The sequence below is a fragment of the Prionailurus viverrinus genome, chromosome B3 (genome assembly GCF_022837055.1).
Source record: "Prionailurus viverrinus isolate Anna chromosome B3, UM_Priviv_1.0, whole genome shotgun sequence".
Taxonomy (NCBI): Eukaryota; Metazoa; Chordata; class Mammalia; order Carnivora; family Felidae; genus Prionailurus; species Prionailurus viverrinus.
This window is the reverse complement of record NC_062566.1, coordinates 48548843-48569824: the sequence shown is the minus strand read 5'-3', so window position 1 is coordinate 48569824 and position 20982 is coordinate 48548843. Positions and strand designations below refer to the sequence as shown.

Here is a 20982-nt window from a genome sequence, read left to right as displayed (position 1 = left end):
TCTTTCAAAAATCATGGTGGTCATATTCATTCACTTGCAAATGATAAGAAGGAGGTATGGTTGCACACACTGCTGGTCAGCAAGCAATGGTGAGGCCGTGTTTAGGAGCCAAAATGGCTGAGTGAGCAAGCTCATCCAGCATGTCCATTTGGTCTGAGAGGCTCTGGTGCCCTGGGGCAGACTGCAGGCCTCAAATCTGTGAGCTCATTACCCACTCTGGTGGTCTACATTTCCTCTTCATGGCATGAGGGCTCACAAGGCCCAGGCTGGGTGGGCTCAGAGGGGACAGTGTGATGTGGGACAGGCACCAGGGAGAGGGGAAAGCCAAAGACGGGGCAATAGGTGAGCAGGAAGAGGGCTGAGGAAAGAAGCCTAGAACGTACCCCCATCAGGAGGAGCCATGAGAAGGACTCATGGAGGACTGGTCTGAGGAAGAAAGAGGATCACAGGAAGGAAGAGAAGGAAGAAGAGGGAATGACCTGAGACAAAACTGCAAGAAAGCCCAAAGGATGAGCAGTGGACTAGCCACTGGATCTCACTTAAAAGCAACAATCAAGTGAGATCAAACTTCCCTCTGAAAGTTATGCATATTCACGGCAGAAATATCTGGAAGAAGAGTACAAGGGAGGAAATTATAATTACCTAGAAACTCATTATATAGAATGGTTAATTCTATTCCAGCCTTAAAATGTTAAAATAAAGTTTATGTGTATGACTGAATGTAAGGGAGTCCCCTCCCCTTCTCTCTATAAAAAGGGTGTGTGTGTGTATGCATATGTATGTATAGGGGTGTGTGTGTATATGTGTATGTATACATGTATGTAGCACAATTGAGATAATAGATTGAGATAATAGATTACCAAGCTTTCTTTATACATTATAATGCAAACTATTTATTATATGCTGTCCAAATTAATTTTTAACAGCTGAATAATATCCCACTGTGTGGAAATGTGATCATGTATTTAATCGTTCAATAGCTATTTGAATAGTTTGTTTAGGTTGAATATGTAGGTTTGTTGCTGCCCCTTTTTTGGGGGTTGGTAGTTTGCAATAGTGAAAATTCACCACTCAGTGTAATCTGAGAACAATACCTGCTTTATCCATGTCCTGGTTTTGCCATGGGATCATGTGTACAGGATATTTAATTGTTCTTATGACTTTACAGTTGTTTTACTCTGATCGACTTGGTGGCTGAGGAGGCCACAGAAGAGCTGGGAAAAGCTGAGGGGGGTAAAGTACTGGTCTGGGTGTGGAGGTGCTGAGCCAAAAGGTCTGCTGGCCTCTCCAGAAGCCCTGAAAGGTGGGATTCTTGCTTGGGAGAGAGGACTGGGCTAGAAGGCAGCTTTGGGAATATTTGGCTTTGTGCTGGAAGAGTGGGTGTTCTCTCTCATATGAAAGTGTATTGTCAGGAGAGACCAGGCCAAGGCCTCAGCCTGAGGGGACACAGGTAGGAAAAGAGCATTAATGAGGGAAGCAGGAGGACCAGTGGAGGAAGGGTGCAGGAAACAGGTTTATATACAGTCAGAGAAGTCAAAAGGAAAGAGAAAGTCAAGAAATTGTTGTTGAATTCCCATTGGACACTCCTCTGGGCTCTCTAAAAGTTGACTCTGTGTTGACTGAGCTCTGCCCACCTTGTTTCACTGAGACTAAATTATGAAGTTAAATCCTAACGGTAGAGAAGCTAACACAGATGAACTAATTTCTGTTTCCTTAAAAAAACAATCAATGTAAACAAAGATGAAAAACAATTGGAGAACTAGAGGTCAATAAATCTATCCCTGAAGCTGACAGCTGTTAAACTCAGGGTAAATTAACCTTTGCAATTATCACTGTGCATCTATAAAACCTGCTAAATATCTTTTGGGTATTAAGGAATATAAAAATCTTCTGAGGGCTCTGTGGAGGGCTCTCTGGATGTGGGGCAGTGGTGGGCCAGAAAGAAGGGCAGGGCCTGGTATGGGCCCGTGGTGGCCGGTGGGCAGATGTGCTTCTTGGGGAGAAGTCTCTGAAGAGGGAAAGGAGGGGAGAGGGTGGCAAGAACACGGTGGAAGGTGTCAGAAGGAAATAGAGCAGGGGTCCTTTGATATCCCACCATCCAGAGTAACTCTGGTCCTATTTTAAACTTACGTATGTTTTGGGGGAAGGACAAAGAAGCCAGAGGATCTGGCTTCCAGTTCTGGTTCTGACAGTTTTTAGCCAGATGTTTTTAGTATTCCTGAGTAAACACTGCAGAAGGGGGACTTTTATTCTCTTATAAAGCCCCCTCTTTCTCCAAATAAAGCTCCCTTGCATCTCTTCAGGATTGCTTTCTGGCTCTGGAAAAGCACATCTATTCTTAGGGCTCAATCTAATTTTCTTCTTTGTACCGTTTTCACATATTCTGCCATGAGCTATGGCTTGCCTTTGATCAGAAACCAATGTTACTAAAAGGCGGTAAGAGACAGTGCTGGACACCCATACCCCAGTCATCTAGCTCTGAATCTCAACTTCTCTTCACTGTGGGGCAGGCTCATCCTTGAGTTTTCTCTCATCCTCAAATCCAACTGGTTCCCATTCTTGATCTGAAATGACTCAATGCTGGAGTGAAAAAAAATTTCTTAGGACTCAGCTTAAGCACTCTGATGAAGGGGATGTCTGTCTGTCTTCAGCACCTCCCTTGGCTCTGCTTTCTAATCCTTCCTCCTCTCATGTTTGCTGCATTCACCACCCACCAGGTCCCGTGACTTTGGAGATGTGCACGGCTACAGGGTCCTTCCAAGACCTTCTCTCCCTGGCAGGAGCTTTGTGCCCCTCTTCCCGTCTTCCCTCCTGAGCCACCCTTCACCAGTTCTCGTTCTGGAGCCTGTGCCAGCCAATCCTTGCCCATGTGTCATTGGGCTAATGCAGGTAATGTCTGCTGCTTAAAACAGGGCCTTCTGAAGATACAATGTCCTAACAGAAGGAGCCTCATGAAGGAACCTAATGGTCAGTGTTCTAGGCCCCGTGGGAGGTGGTGGGGGATACAAAGGAACCTGGTGCCATCTGCCAACTTAACTTACCTAATCTACCTGGTACAAGAGTACTATTATTGTTGTTAGACTGTCTTCATATACCCTGACAAGCTGCATATCCCTGAGCAAGTTACTTAACCTCCCTCTGTGCCTCAGTTTTCTGGTCTATAAAATGGGGCTATTTATAGTATCTATCCCAGAAGGCTGGTCTAAGGGTTAAATATCATATAAACAATCAGTTCAGTCTCAAGTGCCTTGTATGTGCTTAATTAACATGGAACAAATAAGTAAAATTCAAAACATCACTATTATTTTGCATTCAGTACTAGCCCTCTGGGGCTGGACTCTGGCTGGCACATCCTCACAGCTTCTCATGTTGTTTGATATTTGCCACACCTTCTTAAACCCTACTTCCTCTCCTATAACCCCAACCCCAGTCTTCTCTCCCTGTCTCAGCGTTATCCTGAGGAAACCAAGGAACCAGACTTGAATGTGGTAGGACAGAGCTGCTACAGAGGCTTGCCCTGCAGACGGCCCCATTACCTCCCTCCCATATTCTACGCCGAAATATGTGTACCTTCCCAGCATAACCCACAGGCCCCAAATCAGGCATGCTGGATGTGCTCACCAGAACAGCCCTTGACAGAAATTCCCTCCCAGGCATGAAATTGGATGCCTGTACCATAAAAATATCAACTGGGAACCTCCATAAAGCTACATGTCACCAAAATGTTTCTTTTCAGGGTTAGAACGGTTTCACAGAAAGCATATTTTACTTTTGAGAGGAGAACCTAGAAGCTAGTGGCTGCTCCTGTGGTTTTTCAATAGTTTAAACCAATATTTGGACCCCACCAAAATGTCTCTCTCTTTTTTTATTTCTGGAGAACTGAGTTATAAAATACTGGTTTCTATTAGGGTGTGTCTAGCACTTTCTGTGCCGCCAAGCCTTCCATTTTTATAGTCTGCACACTAGTAGATTTTCCATGAACAGACTCAAGTTTATTCACAGGCAATGATGTTTAGAAAACCCAATATGAACATGAAGACTGTTCTAAAGCAGCATCAGAATTTGGACCATGCAACTGCCTAAACAAAAATTTCTGATATATAAAAAGGTAATATATTTTTTGGCATGCCTTAATATATGTGAAGGACACAGATACTCATCCTCCTTATATGTTTTCTTGGATTAGGTTGGTACGGGAAACTTGTTTTTTAAATGCTTTTCTATCCTTTATTTCTATACTTGCACAGAATACAGCCCAAACACCCACCTACACAGACATTTTACATAAAGAGTTGGAAGCCAAGTGACCGAAAAAAAACAAAATCAGATTATGTATACAGTGTCTTTATAGAGATTTGCATGTGAATTCAAGTGAGAGCCAATGATAACTCTGGAAGAAAAGCAACCAGTTAGAGGATGGTGCTAATGGAAAGTGTGACTATAATTTGGTTTTGTTGACAAATAAAAAAGCAGGTACCATATTCTTAAAAAGAAAAATAATGTAGGAAATAAGGCTTTCTATTTGCACACTCACACACATTCTTGTCCCATCTCTAGAAACTTACATGTTGGATACAACCACCATCATGACACCCAATTTTACTTTCTAAGTATGACAACCCTCTTCTCACGAGTCCTCCAAGGGGATCCCCATTGAGTCAGGCCAGGCTCCTCACAGGTTCCTTTCTTCCCTTCCCTCTCTCCTCCCCCCATCTAAATCCTTCACTCTTTCAAGGCTACCCTCAATGCCCATCTCCTCCATGAAGCCTCCCCATCGGAACTCCAAACCACAATGCTCTGTGCTCCAAACTCTATACCATTTATTGTTGATGCCACCCAGTCATGCAGATTCAGTTATGGATGGCTGCAAATTTCTAGAGGGTAGGGTTACTTCTAATTCCATTTATGTATGCTACCATAGCACCCTGCACCACTCAACATAACACAGATGATCAGTCAATATCTATTGGATTGAGTGGATTGAATAACTGTGTGCAGAGCTATGAGGTCTAGAATGGCTAATTTTGTCTGGCAATCTAAATTGTCCTAATGAGGTCTAGATAAAATTTACAGCTCGGGGTGCCTGGGTGGCTCAGTCGGTTAAGCGTCCGACTTCAGTTCAGATCACGATCTTGCGGTCCGTGAGTTCAAGCCCCGCGTCGGGCTCTGGGATGATGGCTCAAAGCCTGGAGCCTGCTTCCCATTCTGTGTCTCCCTCTCTCTCTGCCCCTCCCCCATTCATGCTCTGTCTCTGTCTCAAAAATAAATAAACATTAAAAAAAAATTAAAAAAAAATTTACAGCTCAATGACTATCCCCTGAGCTTTGCTGGTAGACAGGGCTGCCATCCCTAATGAAACATTCTTGAAGAATTTGGGGGACCACCCGTGGTGGATGCTGCAACATACTGCCCAGGTTCCTCCTCAAGAATGGAGAACCAAGAACTTCACAAGCTGCTGGGGGCATGGCCTGCAGACAGCCCTCAGTTGATGGGAACAGCTTCACCCCAGGTCACACCCTGTTCCTTGGGATGGCCTGCATCTAATGACTCATCACTGTTTAAGGGGATATGAAGTCCTGGCCCCTCACCCCAACTCAGAATGGTTCTGAAGGGCTACTGCAGTTTCAGAGCTGGAGGCTATTGTTGGGCATGCATTGCAGCTCAGTTTCTCACTCTGCCTAGTCCAGTGTTCCTCCCTTGCCCTCTTCTCCCCCAAATAAACTCACTGCATGCTTCCTGGGGAACCAACCTACAACATCATCCATCCATCTGTCTATCCATATACAGGCACACCTCATTTTGTTGCACTTTGCTTAATTCACCTTGCAGATTTTTAAAAATATTTATTTATTTTTGAGAGACAGAGACAGAGAGCAAGTGGGGGAGGGGCAGAGAGAGAGGGAGACACAGAATTCAAAGCAGGCTCCAGGCTCTGAGTTATTAGCACAGAGTCTGACATGGGGCTCGAACCCACAAACTGGGAGATCATTACCTGAGCTGAAGTCAGATGCTCAACTGACTGAGCCACTCAGGCATCCCCTTTGCAATTTTTTTTTTTTTGTACAAACTGAAGGTCTGTGCCAACGCTGGTGGAGCAAGTCTATCAGTACCACTTTCCCAACAGCATTTACTCACTTCATGTCTCTGTATTACATTTTGGTAATTTTTGAAGTATTTCAAACTTTTCATTTTTTATTACATTTGTTATGGTGATCTGTGATCAGTGATTACAGCTCACTGAAAGCTCAGATGATGGTTAGCATTTTTTTATCAATAAAGTATTTTTATTTTTGTTAAAGTTTATTTTGAGAGAGCACATGCACACACATGCACGATGAGTGGGGGAGGGCCAGAGAGAAACAATCCCATGTGGGGCTCAAACTCATGAACCGTGAGATCATGACCTGAGCCGAAGCCAGGAGCCGAATACTTAACTGACTGAACCACCCAGGCACCCCTACCAAAGTATTTTTGCTACCCTAAATTGATTTTTAAGTTAAGGTATGTACATTTTTTTAAAGATATGATGCAATTGCACACTTCAGAGACTACAATATAGTGTAAACATGACTTTTATATGCATTGGGAAACCTAAAAATTCATTTGACTATTGCAGCATTTGCTTTACTGCCAGGATCTAGAACCAAACCTGCACTATCTCTGAGTTATGCCTCTATCCATCTATTGATGTATGCATGAATTCAGCCAGCCAGCAACCTACCAGCCTGTTTAGGGTCCCTGGGTGGTGCTGGTAGGAAGTGATACAGGTGAAAAAGACCCAATCCTTACCATTAGGGAGTTAACAATCCAGTACAAGAGATGAGAGATGTACAAGAATAACCATAAAGCAGACAATGGAAAGTGGCTATTACCAAGACAGAATGTATAAATAAAAGTTTGGCTGGCGTGTTATCCTAGGGCAAGGGGTCAAGAGTCTTCAGGTACTGGTGTAGGCTGTGGCCATCACTATAGATGTCCTATCTCCCCACCAGATCTCAAACCCTGGAAGACAGGATGGACCCTGCCATTATCTCTCTGCATCTCCCATACTTCCCAACACAGGGTCCCAGACAGTGCAAGAAATCTTAAAACACAGAAGGAAAACAAAGCACTGGAGGAAAGCTTTGGCAGTTCCACCTTATAGGAAAGGTTTCTGGCTGTTTGGCCTTTCAGTGCAGACTTCCCAGGAGGCTCCTCTAGAGGCTCTTCCACTTATTTTGTCCATAAAATCTCAGGAACATGAAGGCACAAGACAGGGTACCGACCCTTAAAGCAGTTACAGTCCAGAGTGTAGATGAGGCAGAGGCTCCTGAAAAGGTCCACAAACAGGAACAAGATGTGGGACTATGACTAACAGGCAAGTGATACCTCATCCTCAGGTGGTCCCTGTGCCAGGTCGGCCAGCCCATCAGTGGTCAATCTGTCAGTCACCAAAGGTTACTCAACAGTCTCCTTGAGGAACCTAACACTGAGAATCAACAAACTCCAGAACCTCAAGATCCCCTGAAACCAAGCATGATTTACTGTCTGCAGGGGAAAAGTGCCTTTAAGGAAAGCACCACTGCTATGTGCCTGATGGAAGGACAGGGGCTTGGAAGCCTGGGCTGGGGAGTCCATCTCCTGGATTTCCCTGCCTCACCCAAGTTGACACGCTAGTCTCCTTTCACTCTCCCTCTCCTTTCACTGCTTTTGTACAGTCTGTCAGCAGTGTCTGTTGTTTGTTTCTCTGATGTGGCACTGGCCTCCTTCCTCTTCTGCCTTGCCTTAGAGCCACAACCTCCTCCAATACTGTGGCCACCCCTGCTAGCTGAGGCTTCAAGCCTAGGCAGTCCTTATACTTTAGGTCTATCAAATGTGGCTCCTGAAAACCCAACTTTCAGTCAGTCATATCTCTGCACAACAATCAGCTCAATGGGGGCTCCTCTGGCACCATCAGGACCAAGTTATTAAGACCCTCTTCCATGAGGCCCTCCCCTCACTCATATAACTTTATTTCCCAGTACTCCCTAGTATATGCCCTTCACTCCAGTTACCTCCCTGTTTGTGCCTTTGCTCAAGTGGTGTGTGACTTCTGGAATGCCTTTTCTCCTTTTGGCCACCTATTGAAGCCTACCCACTCCTTGCCACTTTATTCACAAAGACCAAGCTTAGGACCTAGGCAATGAGAAGGATGGCAAATACAAAGTTGGGGGCCTGTTTTCCCATTTCTTTTACTGTCTTGATGCTCTTCTACCACATCCTGACTCCACTGCATGGACATGTTTTTTGTAGCACCTACCCAGCTGCGAGGAATCCCCATAAGCTTGATTGCCCTGGACCATCTAGCTGCAGGTAGAAGGAGCTGGTCTGTCCTCAGCTGGGTAGACTATCTTGGTCTTACAAGCCAGAAAGGGAAAAAGCTGACACCACTAATGTTTACTCACTTGTTGCTTCTTAGGAAAGACTCTTAATCACTGCTGAGTTAATATACCAAGTGCTAGAATTTCTGAGAGATGGATGGTGGGTTTGCCAAACCACAGACTGCCAAGTTGGGTCTCTGGAATGAATCCAGTGTTCCATAAACCCTGCCTCTTTCCCAATCATAGAAAGAACCCAAAATCAAAGAAAAGTGGGGTAGAGTTTCAGGCATAGAAGTATCATCCTGTGCTTCCTGAAAAACAGAAAATGCAGTTGGAGACAAATCTCATCTCCCCCCTTCACCCTCTTATGTAGGGCACTGCATTGCTCGATGAGAAATCTGCACAGCAGGCCCGGGGAGAGCTTTAGACAAGTCTCTGGAAAGGGGTGCAGTAAAGAGTAGGTGGTCCTCAGAGATTTTCTCACTCTTCTGCCAATTTGTATCTTGGAAGGTGACTTTCCAAAAATGGAAAGGAGAATGGCAAGGACCTCCTGTGCCTCTTGCTACCCTGAAGGAAAAAGGTTCACTGGTTGGAAGGGTTATCTCTTCTTCTATTTGAAGTGGCATGAAAGTGGCTAATCTCCACATTAGCCAGTGGATTGGGTAAAGCATTCTCTGCTTCGTACAACTTTACGTAGAGCTGGAGGAAAAGGGGTGTGAAAGTAGTATTTTGAATGTCCCCATCTTCATTCCTTGAGCTGGAAGATGAAGAGGATAAGAAGAGGTAAATCAAAGATAACCTCCCCCCGAAACCAATAAGCATGCGCGCGCGCACACACACACACACATACCAGAGAGAATGAGAGAGTGAAAAGGAGAAAATTCAAAACAAATCTGCTCAATTATATTAATGTAATAATAATGCCAACAATTGTTTTACACATGCCTACTGATTTACATTTTACAAAGCACCAAGGTACATTATTTAGCAGTATTCTTACAACAAATAATCCAATCAAATGATAATCAAAATAGTGGCTACCATTTACTGAATGATTACCAGGAACACTTTTCATGTGGTATTTTTTAAAATTTATTTATTTATTTTGAGAGAGTGTGTGTGCGCAGAGCCCTACATGAGGATCTATCTCACACACCAAACCATGAGATCATGACCTGAGCCAAAATCAATAGTCGGACACTGAGCCACCCAGGTGCCCCTTCATGTGATATTTTATTTAATCCTCCTTGTGGTACTAAATGTCATCCCCATTTTGCAGAGGGGGAAACAGGCTTGGAGAGGTTAAATAGCTTGCCCAAAGGTAGAGAAGGGAATCTAGGTCTTTCTCATCCCAGAGTCCAGGCTCTTGACTTTAATAAGGTACCTCTCACAGGGATTTTTCACAAGTTCGAGAAGGGAAGGCCACTGAGGAGGAAGCAGCCCTTATCATCTCAACACAAGGAGACACACACATGAATACTCCAAGAAGTCCCACTTCCTCTGCTGTCCTCTGTTACAAACTCATCCAGCTTGCAGAGATACAGGTCCACAGATGAACGCCTCATTCCTTGTAGAGACAAAGGTCAACCCCTGTGGATAACATACCTGTCATTTAACCTGTATCTGAAGCTGCAGCAAGGGTTTCCATTTGACAGGATGCAGCGACAACAAGGCAATGAATTAGCATCTAGTTTTGAAGCTTGTTCACGAAGAATACTTTAAGACTGAGAATAATGAGATGGAATGCCATTTAGCAGAATGGCTTGTGATATTCAAATAAATGTTCAACTTGGGAGATTCAAGCACACACAAAAAAAGAAAAAGTGACTGTAGAAAACAGCAAGGTGCAAATGAATGGTGACAGCTCAGAGTTGGCTGTCCTCTTATTCATGGGACCCATCTGACCTCCATGGTAGGGTTTGCTGTTAGCAGTGCAGAGACCTGACACAATGCATACATCTGGGATACTCTGTGCTGGGTAGGCTTGGGGAAGAAGCAACAGGACCCTTAAGAATTTCTTTCCTCCCCTTACACTCAAGCACCAACTCTTCTGGAGTGTGTCTCCTCCCTCCTCTTCTCCCTCTTCTTTCTCTAAGCTTCCTTCTCCTTCCCTTCAACATCAACGTGCACAAGAGATCTGAGGGTGGGGTGGGGAGAGCATGTTAATTCCTGGGATTTTGAGACAGTGAAGTGTCAAGGTCAGTACCCCCTACCCCTCAGCTTTCCAGATATAGTTAGATACATACAAACACACTGAAACTTTAAAATGATGTAAGGAGATCCACAAGCCCCCCAAGCGAAACAAAATCTTGGTGCTTCATTGCCACAGAAGCATAGAGGCAGCAGAAGGCTCATGTTTATTGGTTATATCCACATATGCCTACACAAAGGAGGTGGCCCTTGCGCGCGCGCGCGCACACACACACACACACACACACACACACACACACACAGGAATCCTCATACACAGGCATCTTGGTAACGCGGCCTTTCCTCTTTGCCTGCCTCATCTCTTCCCCACCCAAAGGCGTTGACCACAGCTGCCCTGTGAAAGGCTGAGGGGTACCACGCAGTGGGAAGGGAATCACTCTGCCCTTGGCTACTCCCTGCTGTGAGGCGTGGGCAAGGCACTTAGCCTCTCTGGACTTCTGTAAAATGGAGATAATAACCACCTGGCTAGATGCTGTGAAGATGAAGGGGAATAATATATGTAGGGCCTTTGGCACAGCGCCTGGCCCTGTGCTGCCTGGTTCCTGAGCCTGCCTTTCCTACACCCACGCCTGGGCTCATAGTGCCTCCTGGCACTTGGTCCCCACTCTCAGGATGCTGGTCTGATACAGGGAAGAGTGGGGACTAGTCTAGGACTTCAGGTGTGTAACAGGAGAGTCTCAGCTCACAGGTCGGCCGGTCAGGGTGGCTTTCAGGGCTCCACGGGTGCCGCGAGCCACGGACAGGTGGGGAGGGTGATCAGGTCTCCGGTGCGCGGACCCGTGGGCGGCGGGGCGGAGCCGGCGGTGGAGGTGGGCAGAGCCCAGCGGTAAGTCGACCCAAGGCTGTGGGTGGCTTCCTCCTGTTGCTCAGTATCAGGGAGAGGCGGGGGAGGACATTCATTTTTTCCAAAGTAAGCATCCACCCATTGCTTCGATAACTATCGATTGTGAAAAGCCGGCGGCGCCTCTTAATGGCGAAGCCCTGCTCCCGCGCGCCCCCGCGGCTGTGTTCCCGGACCCCCTCCGCCGGAACCCCGTCTGCCGGTGCGGGACAGCAATGGGCAAACCCTTCTGCACCGCTAGTGCAGGCTCGGGAACTGCAGCCACTAGCTGTGGTCTGACTCCTGCCAGTCCACCCGCGGGTCCTTTCCTTTCCGGAGTCCCCTGTCGCGCCCTCGGACCGTGTCACCTGTTCCGCAGCGTCCCTGGCGCCCCGGGTTCGAGGACGGGGTGGGCGCTCGGAAAGTTCTTTCAAAGGGCAGATGTGTTGCGACCCTCGCTGCAGCAAACTACGGGACGCAGATTTCCCGAACCTTTCCCCACCCCCACGCAGCCCGGGCGACCCGAGCCCGCAGCGGGACGCAGCTGCGCGGAGAGCCACCCGCAGAAGCACCTCTTCTTCCTCCCGCGCGCCCAAGTGCAGTGAGGGAGAAAGCCTCACAGCAAACTCATAGCGCGAAGCAATCCCCAGTCCTGGCCTGGAAGAGATCGGCCTCCCGTCCGGCAGCTCGGTGACATACTCGCGATTTCCTGCCCCGGCCTCCCCTCCTCCCGGTCCCGGCCCTCCGGGCTGGGCTGCCGCGTCCCCTCGGTACCTGCGGCGGTCACGGGCTCGCCCTCGCTCTGCTCGCCGGAATCCGAATCCATGCTGCGAGCTGCCGGCCGGGCGTCCGCAGCCGCCCGCCCTCCCGTCTGCGGGACGCTCGGGGTCGGCGTCCGGGCTCCGGCTGCCGCGGCGCACTCGGTGCGGGCAGCCGGGCGGCGGCAGCCCTGGCGGCGCTGGCTGGGCAATGCGCGGCGGCCACGGCCGGGGGTCGACTCCCCAGAGGCGAGCGCCGCCCGCGTCCCGTTCCCCGCGGCCGCCGGCCGGTGCCTGCGCGCGAAGCAAGCGCGGGGCGGAGGGTGGGAGCGCGCGGGGAAGAGAGCGGGAGGGGGAGGGGAGGCGCGAGCAGGGAGGAACGGGAGCGTCCGGCCCCGCGGGTTCCAGACCGGGCTTAAATACCCCGGGGGCGGTGCCGCTCCTCCTACCCGCGCCCCGCGCCCTGGACCTAAGGAGCGCGGCGAGGTCGTGCAGGTCGGCGAGGCCGAGCGGTCTCTTGCTGGGGGCCAACTTGGGACGATTTTGAGGCGAGAAAGCGCCTCTACCGAGTAAGGAGAAAGAGAGGTTCCGTGTGGGAGTCCTGGGGTTGCCCGGGTTCGAGTCCACCAGCCCGGAGACCTTAGACGAGAGACTCAACCTCTCTGAGCTGTTTCCTCACTTGGCAAATGGGGAAATGACAGTTGCTTTTTGTTGGGAATGTTGTGGGGGCGTAAATAAGATCATGCACGTGAGGAGCCGAGAACGGGGCCTGGCGCTTGGCGAGGAAGCGAACAGCACCGGGCAGGTACGCTGGCTCCGGCTGCGCGTCTCCCCCGCGTGGGCGGGGCGGGCGGGGCGGTCGCGGCGCGAGGCCGGCGCTGGGAGCCGCGCGTGTGGACACGCCCTGCCGGCTCCGGTCCGCCGCTTCGCGCCGCCGACTCGTGCCAAGACCGGGTTTGAAACCTTGTCTTTCTCCTTAACACGGAGTGCTCCACATCCTCAATATCCCCTGCCCTTTCACTTTCTAAAGAGGTATTTGCGCATTTACTTCGTCATTAAGAGAGGAAACTACCATACTAGGGAAAACGCCCAGAGCAGGAGCAGTAAGGCCTCAGGAGATCCTTGGTTGTTAATTCTCAACCATCCGTGCAGTCTTACTGTCTCCCTGAATTATCGGCTCCAACACTTATGTAACCTCAGGCCAGCTTCCCTGTATATTAAGTTCCACAGAGAATGAAAACTAACTTTATTGACCTGAGCAAAATGAGATGAGGAAGAGAAAGTCTACTAAAGCCATTTAATTGTTTTCTATGTGCATTTGTTTAATCTGCACAGTGACCCAGTGGAGAGTTGAACTATCTGCAAATGCTTTTTTGGAGATTCAAATACAGTCGAAAGTTGGCCATTTCGTAGAATTCGACCTATATTATTATCCTCATTTTATAGATATGGAAACTGAATTTCAGGGAGAGTAGATAACTTTCTTGTGGTCTCAGGTCCAGTAAGCGGGTGGGCTGGGACTTGAAATCAGGCTTATCTGATGTCCAGATGGGCTCCTAACTGGTAGGGTATAGGGTCACACATGAGTTTGGCCTGTTGGCTACCTGAGGGCTTCCTCCTTTAGTGACGGTATGGGCTTCACAGAGTACAAATAACAGTTCTTCTACTTTGTGTCCTCAGAAAACATTTTCTAGACAGCCAAACTCAGGACTTTAGTTGACAAAAGTTGGATGGGTTTCCATAGAACAGTCAAAAGAGTCTCATACTAGATGTGTGATCTTGGGGAAATGGCTTAACCTTCAGTTTTCTCATGTGCTGGCATCTCCTTCATAGGGTGGTTGTAAGGGAGTAAATGAAATAATGTGTGTGGAGGCTATTACTCAATGCCTGGCACACAGCTAATGTTTGGTAAATGGAAAGTACATTACTTCTTAGATCTAATGGATCCCATTTAGAAAAAAACAATATTTTAAAATCACATTTTTAAGTGAAAAGAAAAAAGTACCAGCAACATTTGGATAAAAGTTGATATTCAAAAATAAATAGCTGGGATCATTTAAAAAGTTTGCTATCATAGCTTTGCATTCTTAAGGAAAAACAATGATGGTAGCATCAGAGAACAGAGCATATTGGATTGGAAAGACCTCCAGCTTCCTCTGAAAGCCAAACCTTGATCCAACAATAGGAAATGTGAAACTTTCTTCCCTTAGATCTTCTTTCCTGGCATTTGGTAGGGGATTTTTTGGTTTTTGTTTGTTTGTTTTAGTGGACAGGTGGTCTGGGTTGAAGGGTGAGATAGACAGAATCCTACTCAGGTAATAAAGGAAATAGGGAAGCTCACTACTGGAACTTGATTAACAGTAAACCAAGTATGGGGAGCACACATTTATGACACATAGAGGCCCATCAGCCATTGGATCTTTACTGAATAATAAGTACATTTCTACTCAGAGGTAAATTGCTGGGGGTGGGGGATGCTGGTCAAAGTGCTTTTGGAAAGTCTATGATGTGAGTCTTCAGAAAAACAACACCTATTCATTTATCTGTTCCTATGTTCAGTCATAGTATATTTCTGCAAAAAAAAAAAAAAAAAAAAAAAACGGCAGACATAGAATGAAAAATTGAAAGTGGAATTAAACAATGGAGAAGAGAGATCCAAACTAAATAAGGTCTCCATTCCAATTTCCTATGATATACAGGCTGTTGTCATGGGATAGCAAGACAAAGGGAAATGACTGCTGGCATGCATATGTGTTTAATGAGGAACATTAGTGGAACATACCTTATCTGTCCTCCCAGTGTGGAAAAATCTGTATAAGAGAAGGAAGTCCTTAAAATAGCATCTCATGGCCATCACCCCCACAAAAACAGTGAAATCTGAGGTGCTGAATCTCCTTTACAAACCAATCCTAGTATATTTCTTTAAAAAAAAAAAAAAAAGAAGGAAAGAAAAAGCTCTTAGAAAAGAGGAAAGGATTTCCGTAGTTCCTCTGTGTATTTTTAGACGAATGGCATCACTTTGCAGACTTGAATCTAGAGTCTGAGGGTTATAAACCACTTTCCTCAGTGTTTCCACTACATCTTTGCAGTCTGGCTGCTTTTCAGACACACAAGTTTCTAACTCTTAGTGGTCATTCCTTAGCTTCAGCTAACGAAGTCTTTTGGCTTTTTAAGGAACTTGTCTGTTTGGTGGGAAAAGCCTATCTACTTGTAAGGTGTCAAGAAACAGATAATAAAATAGATCCATTTCTGCTAACACAATAATACTCTTTAATCTAAGCCAGTGCTGTGACTCATCTGCCTGTCTCCTTTTGTGGGATGGAAAGGGAGCTGTCTGTAAACCTTCAGGCAAGCAGCCTGGAGAGGGGAGGAGGTTCCTCTCACACGCTAGGGCTGCTGTTCTGCTTCAAAACCCTACAGAGCTCTGGAACTGCCTTTTTTCCTGGGCTGAAGCAGCCCTTGGTATTTCGAGATGAGAGGTTGGCCAGGACAGCCCCAGTTTAAATAACTTGTCTCAAAGTGGATGCTGGCACCAAGGAAGCTTCTGCACAGAGCAAGGGGGGCCTTCATGGCTCTCTCGGCAAGCTGTACAGTGAGGTCTGAACTGGCTTTATATCCATCTGGTAGAATGAGGTGCCAGAAGACAGCCTTGAAAGAAGGGGCTTTTCCTTTTTTTTTTTTTTTTTTTTTTGGCTAGCAAAAATAAAGTTTTATTGTTCTGCATTCCTTATTTCAAAAGTATCACTGTGGAAAAATTAAAAATTAAAAAAATAATATTTCCACCAGTTGCATAACTGTTAACACATCTTTTGAGTAATTTCTCTCCTTGTGTATGGCATTCTCCTTTTTTAACTTGCTTTTTCCTTTTAATAATATGTTGTGAACATCATTCCATCTACTTTTTGAAAACATGATTTGCACAGTATTCTGTTGTATGGGTGTATCATAATGTAGTGAAATAGTGCTCTAGGATTGGGCATTTAAGTTGTTTCCAAATTTCTGCTATAATTGACAGCTCAGTAAACATCTTCATGTCTAAATCTTTGCATACATCTTTAATCAATGTCTAAACCTTCAGCAGCCTCATTTGTTCTTCTTGGGAGAGAGAAACAAGACAGAAAATTGTAGCTAACAAAATAATTGCTGTATGTATCTCAAGACTTTATGATTATCAAGATTTTTTGTGGGCATGATCCCCTCTCAGCACCATGGGTGAGTTATTTGAGTTCATTCTTGTATTTATCAAGCATTGATTGAGCCCAGAGGGGATCCCTATCGGTTGAGGACAGGAGTGGAGAGTTCCCTTTCACGTTGTCTTTGTGGGCAATGTGTCCTCTGCACAGCTCTATCCAAGTCTGGACACCTCGTGGGAGGCAGACTGTTGGGCATCAGGCCGTTCTACGTTCTTAGCTTTTGCCCTCATGAGCTGCCTACAGGATAGCTTCTGGAGCAGCTAATGCAGTTATAGTGACTCTAAAGCACTGTTTCAGAGGAAGAAGGTAATTGAGAAAGAGGGGAAGAGGAAGAGAAAGAAAGAAGAAAGCTTTATGGGCCCAATCTCTGTTGTGCTCTGGCCCAGCTTTCTATGGGCTTATTTGCAAGTCTTTTAAACAGCAAGACCAGGATCATAGGGGTCAGCCCTTCTGGGACTCTCCCTGATCACATATGGTGTCTGGTCCCACTTGTGGCATTCACAGTGGGGGCTGCAGGATGTGACTGTGCTGTACTGGAGCTGTTCTTACAAGGATCCACAGGGCTCCTATGTGGGCACCCTAAGTGGACCACTTCACCTGTGCCCAGTGCCTTCCCATCATCATGTGGCATGGAAAGGGTCAAAATTGTTCCCACTGAGGGGAAGACAGTTAAGACCCACACGGCTTAAGCAGTGACAGAGTCCTTACAGTTTTCAGGAAGATAGAAGAGTACTCAGAGACTGCAAAGGGGCAGTATTGCCCAGTTTTCAAAAGGAAAAAGGAACAGGTTCCAGGAATAACAGATTGGTGACATTTTTGGTGCCCTCTAGCAAAAGTCTGGAACAAACAGGGTTATACACACTTAAGAAAATGATGATCACCAGTAGCCAACATGGGTACATTATCCGTCTCATCAAAATAACCTTGTTAACTTTCTTTAAACAGGGTCACTAGATGTCTAGTGACATCAAGATAATTTTATTCAACTTCAAAGTAGCAAATATTAGTTGAGTACCCTTTTTGTGCTTCAGGTGCAAAGTGAAGGGAACTGGCTGCCACACATACCATATATTGTTATTTAAGTAAAGACTTTGATGAAATCTTGCATAATTCCCTTGTTGTTAGGTGGGTCTAGAGCTGGTTGAATGATCCTACCCAGTGAGTCTTGATTCATGATCCTGAGTTAATTTGGACAAAAGTCTCCAGTGTAAATGACACAGTGCTCTGTCCTTGGCTCTGGTCTATTCTACTTTGTTATTTTATTTTATTTTTTATTTTTTTATTTTTTAAATGTTTATTTTGAGAGAGAGAGAGAGAGAGAGAGAGAGAGAGAGAGAGAGAGAGAGAGAGATTATGAGCAGGGGAGGAGCAGAGAGAGAGAGGGAGAGAGAGAATCCCAAGCAGGTTCTGCACTGTCAGTGCAGAGCCCGACACAGGGCTTGAACTCACAAACCACGAGATCGGGACCTAAGCTGAAATCAAGAGATGCTTAATTGACTGAGCCACCCAGGTATCCCTACTTGTTTCTTTTTTTAAATCAGTGATTTAAAAGATGAATTAGGTTCTGCTTATCAGATATGTACCCTTCTAGGACAAGTCAGGGAAGACATGGAATCACATGGAAAAGATAAGTGGGTCTTGGTGGTCCATGAACTCAATGTGAGTCAACAGTGGGATAACAGCTATGTTGCTAAAACAAGGGTGGGCATAATCCTGTGTTTGAGCTGATGTTATGGATACCTGGGGTCTTATGAGCGTTTGGTACCACATTTTCAGGAGACATACCAGGGAGCTCCCAGAGAAGGAGAATTAGGACAATGATAGAATGGTTTCCAAACCATTCTTTGTGAGGAAGTTTGAATATCATTCCAGGAAAGAAAGAAAACAGGGATGGGTGTCCTCAAATGTGGAAGAGACCTGGACTCTAGGCTGATGCAGGATCAATAGATGGATGTTATAAGAAAGTAGAATTTGGATTTTGTGCCAGTCCTGGCCTGCCTGTTCTCAGATCCATTCCTTGCCATTTCCCTGCTCTGTATGGAAGAAGTGCTGATCCCTGCAGTCTGTGTGTGCCAGGGATATTCTCTCCAATTGTCTATCCCTCAGATATTGGCACCTCCTCCATGACTGCATCTCCTCTGTGGCTCTTCCAGCTCCTACCAGACGGACTCACTGTGGTTCCAGCTTCCATCAGGTGACCACAGCCTCTGGGCTCCAAACGGCACCTCCTCCCCTTTGTCCCTCTAGCCCATGGCAGTGGCTTCCTGCTGTTGCTAATATCTAGCTTGCTTCACTGTCCTCTGTTTGGCTTCTCAGCTCTTCAGTCACCTCTGTGGCCAATTCCCAGCATTACTCCTGGAAACATAAAATAGTTTCCACTTTCCTAGTTGGGCCTTATGAGTATAGACACACAGAAAGCAGAAAGACTATTCTAATGATTACAGGTGGATGACCACATTGTGGGAACCTGGAGTCCATGATCTTTAGGGTTCCGTTAGAAGTTGGAGCACAGAGGGGAAATGACATGCTCAGATCCCAGAAGGGTCAGAGTTGGGACTGGAACTCGAGGCTCCTGACCCCTAGACTAGCACTCTTTTTTTGATGTTAGCTCTCGCCTCCTCTGCAAATATCTTTATTAACCATCCACCCATAGTTTCTGTTAATCACTCTTCTGATCTATGGGAGGGAAAATTGAGTCTCCTAAAATCTCTTTTTTCCCTTTTAATTCTCTTGTAATTATGGGACAACCCAGTTCAATAATGCTTACTCGCTAATTATTTTACAGAACAAATACTGCTTGCCAAGTGTTGAGTGGAACCTTTTTTTCCCCTCCATTCGAAGCATTTTTACTTAGAAAAGCTAAATACTGTTCCAATATAAGAGGTTCCATTTATGCAAGTTTGTGATTTCGAGGGCTATAGAAGAGGAAGGGGATGTTAAAGGTCATAAATCCCATTACTTTAGATATAAAGAGACATGTCCAGGAAGATGGTATGACTTGCCCAAAGTTAGCGGCAGAAGTGGGACTAGAACCCAGGTCTCCGGCCCTAGTTCAGGGCACTCATCATAGTACTATGCTCCTTTATGGGCTGTTTACTATTCCTTACTACATTTGGTTTTCAATCTGCTTCTAACTTCTGCAAATCTCTCTCCTCAATACTGATATTTCCCCTTTTATCATCTCTTGCACACTAGTGTTCTAGTAGCCCATATCCACCTGGAATGGAATTATTAAAAGCAGGACTTGACCAACCCCTCTTTAATTTCTTCATCTCATCAATGACTCTTTCCCCTTTCCCTTCCCTTTCTTTCCCTCCCTTCCCTTCCCTCCCACTTCCCTTTCCTCCCCTCTTCCTCTCTACTTTGTCCCCTCCCCTTCTTCCCCTCCTATTCCCCTTCTTCTCGAAAGTGGCAGAGGACCTGAACTCGGGTCTTTGCCACTCAGACAGTCATCCCGTCCGTCACCCTCCAGATCCCCCATATGTCCCTCTTTGGACATCCTTCTCCATCCTCTGCCTGGCCTGTCCCCTGGTGGCGGGAAAGACTGTCCCTGAATCTGCTGTTCCCGGGACGCGACCACACCGGCCACTGCTCACCTGAGACGCTGTGCCCCAGGCCAGGGCTGGCTGAGCAGGCTCAGGACACCCTCGCCCTGTGAAGGAAGCCAGGAGGCAGGGGGCTCAGACGAGCAAGCGCGCACACAGGCCCCTGGGGCAAACGGGCAGGTAGCACAGGACCACCCCTCTCCTCCCCTTCTTCCCTCCTTCTTCCCCCTCCCATCCATCTCTTCCCCTTCCTCCTCCCTCCCCTCTGTTCCCTTCCCCCCTCCCCTCCCCTCCCCTCCCCTCTCCTCTTCTGGATTTTTAAATTTTGCAGTTGTCTTTCCTCTCTAGCCAACATTTTCTTTCCCACCAAGTCTTCTCTTAGCATTGTTCTTTAATTGACTCCTCCCTTCTGTGTTCAAAGCCCATCTGCCTGGTTGAAGCCATCAACACTTTTAAGAGAGAAATCTTTCAAGCACTGGATCTGATTCCTGGTTGCCATAAACCTTTGATCATTCTCTGAGGAAAGCCATAAATTAATGTCATCCCTTGGAAGGACCCCTGGGTCTACCTCTATTACTTCCCTGGCCTCTTGCCTGTGGATGTGATCATCTTAACATCTCAGACAGTATGGCATAGGTGGGAAATCCTCCCATAGCCAAAAATATCAAATTTATTTTAGTTCAAACCATTACCACATATCATCCCATGGTAGTTTTCAGTGTCTCAACAACTTTCTTTTTTGGCTGTTAGTTTTAGCTGGATTTTAGATCTTTCCAAATTTGTATTATCTAGACATTAACAAGCAGTTAGCTTTATTGAAGCTCTTTCAGGATAACATCATTACAATATTTGAGTCACAGTGACCTTGTTCAAAAGCACTAATCCTCTCCCCAAACAGACACATTGATACCATATTTCCAGTTGGCTTAATGGTATTCCAAATTCTTTGTTACTTTTTTCCAGTGTGGATTGTCAAGTCAGATCATTGTCAAGAATCCAGGAACTCAGTTCACCCTTCACATTCGTCTAATTCATACTTTCGTTTCTTTTGATGAAGTTGATGAGTCCAAGGATCAAGTATTAGGTTTCTGTCCCGGGAAACAAGTGAAGGGGATA

The 20982-nt window shown here is 46.3% G+C and overlaps 1 protein-coding gene across 2 annotated transcripts in view; it reads right to left on the bottom strand.

Moving 5' to 3' along the window:
• The window catches only part of TNFAIP8L3 (TNF alpha induced protein 8 like 3), a 53269-nt gene extending 41000 nt beyond the window's left edge, over positions 1-12269 (bottom strand). For both annotated transcript variants that reach the window (XR_007153344.1, XM_047864400.1), the window contains exon 1: positions 12145-12269. Coding sequence is in view for 1 of the 2 variants with exons in the window: in XM_047864400.1 (XP_047720356.1) it covers positions 12145-12196 (52 nt within the window). In the remaining variant the exon portion in view is untranslated. The remainder of the gene's footprint in view (positions 1-12144) is intronic.
• Between the last annotated feature and the right edge of the window lie 8713 nt (positions 12270-20982).